The sequence below is a fragment of the Trichogramma pretiosum genome, unplaced genomic scaffold (assembly GCF_000599845.2).
Source record: "Trichogramma pretiosum strain Unisexual culture from Peru unplaced genomic scaffold, Tpre_2.0 scaffold5, whole genome shotgun sequence".
In the NCBI taxonomy this organism is placed as follows: Eukaryota; Metazoa; Arthropoda; class Insecta; order Hymenoptera; family Trichogrammatidae; genus Trichogramma; species Trichogramma pretiosum.
In genome coordinates this window covers 3177329-3190412 of record NW_019641672.1, presented here as the reverse complement: position 1 = coordinate 3190412, position 13084 = coordinate 3177329, and the positions used below count along the sequence as shown (strand labels likewise).

The window sequence follows — 13084 nt, the reverse complement described above, 5'->3', positions numbered from 1 at the left end:
ATAAAACCAACGAAAAATAAGTGAGACAAAACGAGAGAAAAAGAGAAAGAAAGAGAGAGAGAGAGAGTTGACGAAGAGTAATTCACGTGTAAAAGAAAATGGGAGGAGGAATATGGCTTTGACGTATGATGGACGCATCTGCTGCATATTACATGTAGTAATAAGTGTGCGCCGAAAAACCTCGTCAGCGTAGTTGCTGAGCGTACCAATATCTCTTGGTATCATATAATTGAACTATGGCCCGCGAGACAGGTGATAACGAATCGCGTCGAAACGATTGATTTTTTTTCACGCTGTACCGATGCTTCTAGGATATTACTTCCGGATATACATCATACATCAAAAAATCGATTAATTTCGACAATCGATTTTGGTTGAAGATGAATAAATAAAAAACAGTACCAGAAGAAATGAACGATAGTGCATTGCAGAAATATATACTCGAATCTATAATCTCATCATAATATGGATTGATCTTACTCTTTCAAAAGTCATAAATAGTTTTGCGTAGGCGGCTCGCTGATATTTTCATTGTTCGCTTGTACATTTTAAAACAGTTGGATAAAAACAGTTTTCTACTAGAGACATAAAATTAGAGACATCATACCGTGATTTTTCGACGTATTATTAGTAGGCAACTTCCAATTCAACTCATGCAAGCAAGCACATATGTGATTATTCACCATTGCTTCAATAAAGCATGGGACTTTTTTAATAAAAAGTGTCTTAAGACTTTATACCTTTCCACCATAAACATAGGAACGAATAAAAAAATAAAATGATTTTTTTGTCTTTCAAGTTGTCATAAAGCTCAAAAAATGTTCTAGCAAGGTAAATTATTCAGATTTAATATTTTTTGGCGTAGGGATGTGAAACGTCAGTTTTTTTCATTCTCCAACAAGTACGGTAAGTCCTTTTTTCGTTCCCGCAGAGAAATATTAAAGGCGTTATAAAGCGCACACCGCTTATGACACATTGGTAATAATAAATCGATAAATCACATAAGACTTGTTTCAAAGAGTGTATTTTTGCGTGTGGTAGTTTGCACTCCATTAAAGGCTTTTCATTCGAGTTTAATTGACCGATCGAAAATTCAGAGACGGAGCTCGTATAGTAAATTCTCCAGTGTGGCATCTGTTTCGCAGCAGCGCGCAAACGTTCTATCTTATTCCTAATTCTCTTGCTGTCTTGTTCTCGATGTACGTACGTATACAGCACCAAATTTCTTATATATATACTTACCATGTGTGCATTGCATTAGCTCGTATCTCTGTGGTTTTGCGACGCGAGTACACCTACGTGCATTCGCATAGACACTTATCCAGTCAACCATCCGGTGAATAATACTCTGAAATTTGGCCATGTGTCTCTCGATCTCTCTCTCTTTCTCTCGAGCGTGCCTGTCTACAATAATTTTTCTATTCAAGTAGATAATTCATTCGCGAATAATCAAGAACCCGCGACAAGCGATCGGTTTTCCCCCTACTTTTAATTATAAAAAAACCAGAATGACGTCAATTATTATATTCTTCCATAGACAAGAATAAAATAGATAGAGAGAGAGAAGGGGAAAGAAATAAAGAGGTGTCTACTATTTTTATATATATTCATGAAACATTATGAAAATATAAGACTCGTGAAATGGAAAATTGTATTACTTCCGATTAAAATCGAATCTTTACGCACCTTAAAAGTACAAATCAAACTTATAAAATAAAGGTCCAAATAGAGGGTCGAGGATTTGATGCGCAGCTTAATTAAGTATCGAACGCCTGCGACTCGCACAGTGTCACTTGAACGCTCTTCAATTAATTGAAATTAGATTTCGCGCATGAAAAATCCGAGCAGTTCATCAGCGATTTTGTCGATTTTAAATCGTGTACCGTCTATATCTATTCCATTGTTATTGTTCGTGATGAGTTTGCGTTGAAACGTTCTTCAGCTTGCTATTTTCATTTCTTTTCTTTTTTTTCCTTGTACTTTCAACAATGTAATTCCTTTGTATGTATGCGTGAATACATTCATACGCAGAAGTACGAGCGATGAAATGCACAAGTTATATAAAACATAAAAGCGAGCTAATGCCCGTGCACTTTGTGGACTGGAGAGTCGTCGAATAAAAAAGGAAGAAAGCATTCGCGAGAGGTTTTTTTTTTTAAAAGTTAAGGATTGCCCAGAGCTTTCAGTTTATGCAGAAATTTTGGGAAAGAAGTAGTTGTAACGTTATTCCGTCGTAGAAGGATGGTTGACTGGAAGCGAGGAGAAAAAAGCCTCGCGAAAAACGCAGATTGTGTGCAAGTTTTTCCAATGACGTCGAAAGGAGAAAAAAAGCACCTTGGACCGAAGTAGGGCTTTCCATAACGCAGCTCGTGTGTATATTTAGAAGCGCAGCTTACACACATTATAAACCCACGATGAGCCAGCAGCAATAGAGATGACTATAGGCTAGACAAAAGTCTAGCGCAAAGAGTAGATCGCGCAGATGTATCACGTGTCCGCAGAGGCAGCAGCAGTACAGCAGTACTCGTGCTATTAATGTGCACGTGTGTGTGTGCGCGTTTGCACGTATTAGGAGGGGGCATAAATATAGTTCTGTGCTATGGCAATGTATGCGTATATGTATACCGAGCTCGGCTCACGACGACGTAGCTGCCTCGCTCTCTCCCCACACCGAAAATTCCAGCGCGCTTAAAGCCTGACGAGTGACTCGTGATGATGTCGTATAGTAGTCGTTGATCGCTGCTCCTCGAGACTGCTCTTTTCTCTCCGTCTGTGCCGTTGTAAAAACTTGTTGATTCTCGCTCGTATCAAATATAAACAGCCTTCTAATACACTGGGCTGGCTGCGTTTTTTTCTGAATTCTCCGTGAGCACCGTCTCTATTTCTCCTCGCAAGGAAATACAGAAAAGTAGGTGAGTAGCGACAGATGCATGTTGTTGTTGTTGTTGTGGTTTTCGTTAAAAACTGCGAGACTTGCAATTGTGAACGATGTGTACGGTACGTATATTATACGTGCTGAGGAACACGAGACATACTGCGTACTTAATATTATATTATACGTGCAAGGCTGCTTCTATTGGATCGTATCAAGTACGACTCATGTGCGTAAAAGCGAGTTTTGCTCGATCTGTTGGCGTGACCTTCTCGCGATCGTTGAAAAAGTTTCGGAGCGCGCGCGTCATCGCTTATAATACACGTGCTTATTTCATCTCGATCGGCGCACGTTTAACGTCGGCTAATTTGACTCTTTATAAAGTCCACATATTGCGCTCTGAACCGTAATGAATTTTCAAGCAAACGCGGGGAAAAGTTTCACGCACCGGATGTGTTTGAAATACGTATAGAAAGTCGTAACTCAATCTATCTCTTTGTACATAGATATCGTAAACCATAAACGCGCTGATCTTTCAAGTGCAGTCGCTTTTTTCCGAACGAAATTCAGAGCGAATTTCAATGACCTATGCACTATCGGCGCTGATAAAGTCGCGTTATTACCATTTGCGCGCTTATTATGCACTTGGCTCATTTTATAACGTCTCACGAGCGTCTTACAGAGCGTATAGTTATGATAACGACAAAAACACGCTGCGCAAATATTTGTCAAGTGGACGTTGCGATGCAATCATTAGGCGCGAGTCCAGGCCCCACGGGTACTGTTCCATCCTGATTCATTTCCATAATTATCTACTCTCGCGCACAAAAAAGTTCTTGACCCTTTACCCTTTTGCGGCGCGTATATATTTTTTTCATTCTCGCGTGAGCGTAAATGTGCGGCGCTATACATGTATAAGCAAGCCAACATCGCCTAGTGCCTACCTGCGAGCACACGCGTACATCCAATTATCCTCGGACAATTAGCGCACGAAAGACAAAGAGTTATAATGCACTTGCTGCGTGGCTGGACTCGCTCTTGGGATTAAAACTCGTTTCTGCGTAAATCATCGCTTAAATGACGCGCGCAATGTGCATGTGTTTTTCTTTTGCAGAGGAAAATGTCGGCGTCGAATAAGACGTCGCTGATACCGCTGCTCGGGGCGTTGCTGACCCTCCTGGTTCTGGCCGATGCTGTTCCTTACTCCAGTGAGTACATTATACTTTCGTGTACATTTTGATTATCCCTGCCATACTCTGCCGTATTTCTTGCCTATCTAAAGCAATTAATCTCGTAATAGCTGTAGTTATAAAGTAGCTTGTAAAGCTTCTAGCGAGCGGAGGACGAAAATTCGACTCTTGAGGATAGACTTAAAAGTACCTTGAAATCGAATTACTCGTTGACGGCTAGATCTCCTGCAATGACGACAACAACGTCAACGTCACAGTGTCAATTAACAAGTTTCTCGCTCGTCAGACGCGTTCACGGGGCTGCGTACGTGTCATCATTGATTTTTAATTAACTATGGCATTACGAGTTTGTATATAAGGGCGTGAGGTATTCGCGCCGAGTAGCTCATTTTGCAAATCGAGCCGTAAGCGCATGTGTCTGCGTGTGTATATGTGCAACTTTACTCTGACGTCATCAAGATCCCTTTTTACACGGTAAAAATTTAAAAGTAGCACAAACCAGCTAAACGCGTACAGGGTTTCATCGAGTTATTGGAAAAAAGACTCTGTTGCTGCTGCTACTACTTTTGCACGTATCGAGAGATCAGCTTCTTTTCGATGAAAGCTCTCGGCTCGCTCCTGCAAATATGAGCAAAGAAAAATTATAACATTTTTATGCCATTTTCTAAGCCGATGTAATGGCTCGATTGATTACACTTTTAGCCACGCACTTTTAGCAATCGATGGCATTTCTGCAAACTGACAATAAAGCAGCTATTACCAGGCAAGATATAAAAAAAAAACGAATCAGCCGCGTAGTTTAGAATAGCAGCGCTGAAATAGGTCGGGCATTTTTTCTCAGTCCTTTTTCATTGAAAAGTATTTATAAAAAGAAATTGATTTCAATCAGGATTAATGATTATTTTATTTTTTCTTTTTTACACAGAATATGGCCGCAGTTGCCGAGACATTGGTTGCCGCTCCGATGAGGTATGTGTCATGGCCGAGGACCCGTGCGGCTCTTACACACAGCGCGACTCCTGTGGACGTTATCCGACTTGCCAGAGATCTAATTCGGGAGGTGAGAATTTTTCTCACCTTGCACAATTAAAATGAAAAGAAGCAACTGATTTTTCCTCTTTATTCTCATGAATTGATGTGTTTTAGGCGAGAGCTGCACAACTAAACTCTGCCCCTCAGGCACATACTGTAAGACGGAAAACGGAAGGCCAACTTGTGTGAATACTACTCCGGGATTAGGTGAGTTTTTCTCTTATGACCCTTTACTCTGTTCATCACTTATGCTCTCTCTGCGTCTATCTGTCTGTCTGTTTCTCTGCTTCTCTCTACCTTACTCTTGTTCTTCTGTTTTTATCACTTCAAGTCATGCAATTTTTACACACGCTTATATTAGTAACGACTCTGATGCTGTATAAATATATATAAATATCGTGCTCATCGTCTCGTTTTCATACTTCCACCAAGAAAATAAATATTTTTCCATTCAACGGTATATTTACGTATTCCGTTATAAATTCCACTCGGCTACGCTCCGAGTGCAATCATCCATTGCTACTCGGTATAAATACTGGATTCCCTGCAAAAAAGAGACAATTGTTCAAAAGGTGGGAGTTTTATTTTGTTTTAATTCGTTGTATGCTCTTTGTTCAGACACAACGATTTTATCAGCAACCCACCGGGTAGTGTATAAAAATTTGTACGTCATAATTAATATTAGATGCGATTTTAAGAGGAGTAATTCCAAAATGTCTCTCACCTATTGAAAATTATTACAAACGTGGATCATTCATATTCAACTTCATAACACTTCATCTTAATTTACCAAGCTCGAACTCGAGGAATCCACCAGTTTCACGAATCGGAACGTGAAATTTCGATTAGTACTACGATGTTTAAACTTAAATTAAATTCACCTATCCCATATTGAATATAAATTTCATTGTTGAATTGCCGTTCATGCGTTGGACGTCACACTTCTGAAAAAATGATAAGAGTTTTGACTAGTTATACCCAAAGTAAAAAACTTCAGGACAAACTTTAATTACGCAGAATTTAATTCAAATTTTAATCTATATTTTTGAAAATTCCTGTTTTTTCTTTATCGAGTGCAGTTGGTTTATTATTTTTCTCTTTTAATTCGGTGGCTTGCGAATTATTACGATGGCCAGTTATATGTATGGAAAAAGCTCGAGTCTTTCGTAGCACGTAGATCTTTTGATACTTTATAAGCGATAGACGATTGGTCGAATCGTTCATACAGGCGAAGGCATTAAGCTGCGTCGCTTCGCGTCGCTAAAAGGTGAAAATGCAATTTACGACTATAGGAAGTTGGCAGTAACGCTACCACTGCGGCTTCGTGTCGTTTCGCACACGCCTATATAGGCTCACATATACAGGGTGGGGAATAAATATGGAAACCCCTGGAAATTTCGCAGAATAAGTTGGAAAAAAAATCAAAAACCTCATATCCGACGTATTTTTTCACGGGGAATCCAATGGTGACCTTGAATTTGACCTTGAACATGACCTTCAAGCTCCAGCGACCCAAAAATCGATTTTTCAAATGTAACCCCCATTTTTTATTGCAGATTTGAAAAGAGCACAAAATTTCACGTCAAAATGTATGTTTTGTTTTTTTTTTCAAGGTCATTTTAAGGGCGTTACAGACGCAAATAAAACCCCAATTTAACCTAAAACTAAGTTCAAGTAAGGGCTTTTTTTCTCATTGTACCGCCTCCTAAATGACCTTAAAAAAAAAACAAAACATACATTTTGACGTGAAATTTTGTGCTCTTTTCAAATCTGTTATAAAAAATGGGGGTCACCGTGCGAATAATCGATTTTTGGTTCACCGTAGAGTATAGGTTATGTTCAAGGTCAAATTGAAGGTCACCATTGAAAAGAGTGAAAAATTTTACGTGAAAATATGTATTTTATTTTTTTTTTTAAGGTCATTTAGGAGTCGGTACAATGAGAAAAAAAGCCCTTACTTGAACTTAGTTTTAGGTTAAATTGGGGTTTTATTCGCTTCTGTAACGCCCTTAAAATGACCTTGAAAAAAAAAACAAAACATACATTTTGACGTGAAATTTTGTGCTCTTTTCAAATCTGCAATAAAAAATGGGGGTTACATTTGAAAAATCGATTTTTGGGTCGCTGGAGCTTGAAGGTCATGTTCAAGGTCAAATTCAAGGTCACCATTGGATTCCCCGTGAAAAAATACGTAGGATATGAGGTTTTTGATTTTTTTTCCCAACTTATTCTGCGAAATTTCTAGGGGTTTCCATATTTATTCCCCACCCTGTATATACTAACACGCACGCACATCACAGGTGGTTGGGTGCTCGCATGCTCTCTGGCCTTTTATAAATATGTGCCATGTTGTTCGTTTTTTTCGTTTAGCCATACATCCCACTAAATCCACGCTCAATATCCCAGCTCGTACGTAGCACGATCGTTTTTTCCCCGCGACCTTTAAGTTAGCAATCGGGGTTTTTTCGCACAGCAGCGATAATCTATATCGGCTCTCTCATTCGCAATAATATTTATAGACCTACGCTTCTCCTCGATGCTCGTCTGTCTCTCGGGGTTCGAGTCGTTAACGCGTTGATAAAAATTGAAATGGAAAGAAAAAAAGACGCTGTGAGCTCGATATAAAAGTAATAAGAAATACTAACGAACCTCTCGAACGATGAGGATAGCACCGGGTACGTACGCTCGAATCGTCAAAGCGAATGACTCGGGCGTGCCGTGGCAAAGTAATGCGCGAATACAGAGTAGTCGTAGTTACGATCGAGTTAAACGAGTGTTCACGGGTACTCTCTATACATCGTCAGTCCATGTATGTGTGCGTGGGTGCTTTTTCCATGCTTGCCCAGCAATTCTTCTGTTGCGCAGCAACAGTTGATCAAAAAAGAACGTGGCCACTGTGAAGCTCGACAGGCTTTGCTCGTCGACGAGCGATTTACGAAATTGTTCCATGTTTCGTCACGCCCGCACACACACGCACACATACACATGCACACAAGTAGTAGGGAGAATGAGCGCGATTCGCAAATATTTGCTTGTTGATTTCGAATAACTTGTTTTTTTTTTTTGTTTTTTTTTGTATCTGTGTTATTGGGAGCAAATTCCTAACAAGTATTTTAAACTTTTTTTTTCGAAAACTGTGCAACATCGCATTCGATACATATTGAAAATCACTTTTTACGCAGCGATGGAAAAAAAAACAAAAGTGCATCCTAAGCTTTTAAGCAATTAATAACCGCGTAATACCGTGAATTATATTTGAAAGCTTGAGGATTGCATGAGCTTGCGTATGTACGTAACCCAAGTCTGTTTAATGTATGCAGTAACCATTGTACAAATATTTAGTGTTATTTTATCACGCTATAATCACAACTCAAAACAGTCCTAATAAATGTTGTATTAAATGTGAATATTAGTATACCATTTGTGGATTGCGTTCAACACACAGAGCACCTAGATACGTAGATCAGCTTAGATTTTGTGTTTATTTGTGCGTGGGCCGTAGAGCTAAACAACTGGAACAACAACAAAAAACAAAAAAAACCTGTCGATTTTTAGGGTACGACTCGTCGGGCATTAGCTCCATTAACAGCCAGAGGGTCAATAATAATTCACCAGGTGAACATTCAACTGGTGCATCGCGTTACACAAACTCCGATGTTCCATCAGCTGATAAAAACAACGACAACCTGAATAATCGAGGGCCCTACACTGGACCAGCTTATCCACCCTATCCGAACAACAACAACAACAACAACAATAATGGATATCCACCCTATCCCAGCAATGGAGGCGTATATCCTACAATAAACTACAACAATAATAATCGACCCGCGGTCGATCAATACGGCTACCCGCTGTATCCACCGGTGACACCAAGGCAGCCAGATAATACGCGCTATCACAGCAATTACCCGCAGCATAGCCTGCCTCAGGCTAATCCGGGATGGGGCAGTACCTACTCTAATTCTATTTACCGACGAAATGGGGCTAATGTTGTGGTCTCGTCGAATTTTTTGCTCCTCGTTCCGCTGCTGACATTCGCTTTTTTTAAGACGTGAATTTGCAAGCTTTTCATGTGCATTTTTGTCGATGATATTTTCTTGTCATTGTAAATATTTTGAGCATCCACAAGTCTGATTATATGGGTGAATTATCGAGATAAAATGACAAAAAACAAAGTGTGTGTGGGATGAATTATGAATAATGTTAAACCAAAAAATGAGCCCAAAATACGTCCATATGTGCCTTCCATTCTTCTAAAGATATAACTCTGTTTAAAACTCTCTTTAAATATTTCAATAACTTATCTTTCACGTGTTATGAGATCGAATCGTGCGACGCACTTTTTTCAAGTTTGACTTGTTCGTTAAACTCATACTAAAACCATAAATCCGTTTATAAACATTTTTTAGAACGTATCCGTGTTTATCATTATGACCAAAATGAGAAAGTTTTGCATCCATGCCAACGAGCTGTCTTAGAGGACACTTTTCAACGTATGTGCTTTTTCGATCGCTGTTCGAGCTATTGAAAAAACGTTTACGATTAGGTGCAGATTTTTTACATCTAATGATTGTGCCTTGTTAATCATTTTACTAATTCGACATCATGAATATAAAATAAGCCCTAGATTAACGCAATTTCACATATTTCTTCGCGCGTGCTAAACTGCAGGTAGCTTAGTCGGATCAACCAATGATTAAGTACCAGAGAATGACCACTTTGGAATATTTGATATGAAAAACAATTAAAAATATATCTGCATGGATTTAATTCAATTTTTTAGCCAACGATGAAGATCATTTAATGATCGAGCTACTTGTCAATGAATTCGGATGAGCAGTTTCTATGTATTTAATTATTTATAATCTTAAACTATCAACTTTCATGAGTATTCTGAGTCAGGAATGATTAGTGAAACATTTTCTAGATATTTATATCTCAGAGTTTACCACCACTGAAGAAAATGTGAAATCGCCTTCGTTTAGGGCAAAACGAGATATTGTATTCTAGATGAACCAAAGTTACCCAAAAATGTCAGTATTCAAGATTTACTTAAAAATAAAGTGCGAAAACTTATTACTGTAGTATTATGTAGTACGATGGGTATTTTTAAGCGATTGTTTTGTAAATATAAATTTTAATAAACGATTGTATTTTTCCCAAGTTATTTGACATAGATTTTCTGCTTCGATGCTTTTACATTGCTTTTCATCAATTCTCATTAAATTCAAACTTTTTAACTCATATGCTTGAAGAAATATTCATTAAATACATGCTGCCTGACTGTAGTAACAATTTTCAAATCTTTTCATTGAATCTCATTCAACGAATAATCGATCACGATAAAAAACTTTTCGACGATTACAACGTTTGATATTTGTTATCACGTATGACCTTCTTGACCTTATTTCTTGGCAACATTGATTTTTTAAGTCAAGATTAATATTCGCAAATAACTGACGGCTTCGGAGTTTTCACTGCAGAATTTTTAAGACAAAGCTTCAGATTCATTGACAAGAAAAAAATATTCAGTAACAAGACAGTAAAACAAACAAAAAAACACGTAAACAAAACCGACTGTGCACAGCTCCAGCGGCGCGAAGGCCACCAGGTTACGTGAGACCACAAGTGACGCAGAGACCGGTTGTCACGCCGCCGACGGCACCGCCACGCAGACCCCCAACTCCACCGCCTCGGAGGCCTCCCACTCCACCCCCACGCGATAATTCACCCTTCGGTGATCGTACGGGATACTCTGGTGGACGAAATACCATCGGAAACGGCTCTCTCTGGCAGAGACTTTTTGGCGACAGCTATCCCAACAAACCGTCAGGACCTGCGACGAGCCGGCCCACTAGCCGGCCAACCTCCAATTATTATCCGGGGGGCCAGGACAACTACAAGACTCATGAGTCTACCGACTCCAAAGGCAACAAAGTCTGGACCTTCTCTGGATAATTCTATTCATTCTGTTTCACCAGAAATCATGAATTCTTTTTAAGGATACGATTGACCTTGATGTACTTATTTTTTCCGCTTCGCTGCAACGGGATAGTACACATTTTTACTTAACCAATGTTTGTACTCAAATACTCTAAAAAGATATTTTTTATCTAATTAGACGCTTTTATTAACTTTCGTGCCATATTATTGATCAAAGTTATATCTATAGTTTAATCAATTTTGTATTCGTTTATTACGAAAATAAATTTTATAAGTATTTTTGACTTTTATTCAACAAAATCTTCATGAATGATAAGGTCATGCTAAAACCCAATCCATCCTGCTCATATCACTCAACACCTGCATTCAAGATTGCGATGCGTTTCTAAAACAATTCCTATGAAAATAATATATAATCTAATATACTGATGGAGTAATATATAAACTGATAATACATAAAAACAAATAATGAAATTTTCAAAAATTGCAAAGACGAAAATCATGTCTTTTCCTTTTTCATTTTACTCGAAATCTTTTTATTTGGAACACAAAAATTAACATACCGGCCTAGACCGAGAAAAAAGAAAGCCGCAGTGCGCGTATTTATCGGCCTCGGCCACTAATTATTCATGCCTTGAGATTTTTCTGTTTTTCGCTTTTAGTTATCTAATATTGTGCCACCCCAACCAAAAAATAATCATAAAGTAACATTTTGCTTTCAATGAACAAAATCAAAATATTATTTGAGGCAAGGAGGGAGGGTCTCATTAAAATTTGTCATTTTTAAGCTCTCTACTTTAGAATACCATTTGAAAAAATCTAAAAATTGTAAGGTTATATCTTTCAACCTTTTGATGAACAACTTCATCACATTCATTCATTTATTTGAAAAGTAACTTTAGAAATCATTCAGATATTTTATGCGAGTAGTGATGCGCTATTTTCTTTCTATAATTACTAAATTTTCAACTAATATTACACAAGTAATTACTTTAAAAACGGAGATAAAATTAACACGCATGCGGGGTCTGAAGTTGACCCAGCTTACTTTTTAACTAATTGATCACAAATAGGTGATGGAATGTTTTCAGAGAATGAAAATACAGAGAACAAAGATATGAATAGACGCGAGGAGGAGTCTCAAAAGCCTATCGAGAGCGGAAACAACAGCGGTTATCCAGGAGGAATAATTTATCCCGATCAGACATCTTCAAAACCACCGTCGGCCTCTTATCCCGATTATCCTAAGGCTCCGTCAAGCGGTGTCGGATATCCCGAGCTTCCAAAGCCCTCCGCACCATCGGCCGGTTCTGGTTATCCCGATTATCCTAAACCCTCCGCACCATCGGCCGGTTCTGGTTATCCTGACTATCCAAAAGCCTCAGTACCCTCGGGTAACCCTACGAGCGGCACTGGATACCCGGCCTATCCCTCGGCAGGTTCAGGATATCCTAGTTATCCATCGTCGAGCTCCGGTTACCCTGGATACGGCGATAATAACAAGGCTAGCTCTCCTTTGAACACGGCTGGTAATGTACCTAACAATCCGGGTATGGTTGGCTACCCATCACCCAATCAAGGCTATCCAGGTTACCAAAATCCTTATGCAAATTATCCATCGCCACCTCAAGGACAACCGCCATATCAAGGGGCTTACAATCCTAACTATCCACCACCACCTCAAGGCAACTATCCTTATCAAGGAGGATACAATCCGTATGCCACCGAGCCAACTACAACGAAAAAACCAAGCTTTAGTTCTCAGTTGACGAATTTTGCTAAAAATTTTGCCAAACAGATCCTTACACAAGCCATCGTAGACAAAGTGGCGAGGAGCTAATCATTGAATGGCAGAGGGTTTATTGCAGAAGTTTTATTCCATGACATAATTTTAATTGAAGACGTGAAATTTTGATACAACGCGATCATTGATAAACGAGTAATGTATAATTTCTGCACAGTTCAAATAAAAAATTGTTGATAGAATAATACAAGAAAATAAAAAAGTAAGAATAAAACGACACTAATATATTGAAAAAATATC

At 38.7% G+C, this 13084-nt stretch overlaps 1 protein-coding gene across 5 annotated transcripts; it reads left to right on the top strand.

Annotated features, from left to right (window-relative positions):
* The first annotated feature begins 2686 nt into the window (after positions 1-2686).
* LOC106658995 (basic salivary proline-rich protein 1-like) lies at positions 2687-13061 on the top strand. 5 transcript variants are annotated; one of them, XM_023460533.1, is made up of 5 exons: positions 2688-2908; positions 3987-4080; positions 4988-5122; positions 5209-5301; positions 12114-13061. In XM_023460533.1, the coding sequence occupies exons 2-5, from the start codon at positions 3993-3995 to the stop codon at positions 12878-12880; spliced, it is 1083 nt and encodes a 360-aa protein (XP_023316301.1). In that variant the 5' UTR covers positions 2688-2908; positions 3987-3992; the 3' UTR covers positions 12881-13061. The 5 variants fall into 5 exon arrangements, with proteins under 5 accessions (XP_023316302.1, XP_014236741.1, XP_023316301.1 ...); XM_014381253.2 differs by having other exon boundaries at positions 2689-2912; XM_014381254.2 differs by having other exon boundaries at positions 2691-2912; positions 12132-13061.
* The last annotated feature ends 23 nt before the right edge of the window (positions 13062-13084 follow it).

Coding starts and splice junctions, on each gene's coding strand:
- LOC106658995 (XM_023460533.1), top strand. CDS start 3,993: ATGTCGGCGTCGAATAAGACGTCGCTGATACCGCTGCTCGGGGCGTTG. Junction 4,081..4,987: donor CGATGCTGTTCCTTACTCCA/GTGAGTACATTA, acceptor TTTTTTACACAG/AATATGGCCGCAGTTGCCGA. Junction 5,302..12,113: donor GAATACTACTCCGGGATTAG/GTGAGTTTTTCT, acceptor GATCACAAATAG/GTGATGGAATGTTTTCAGAG.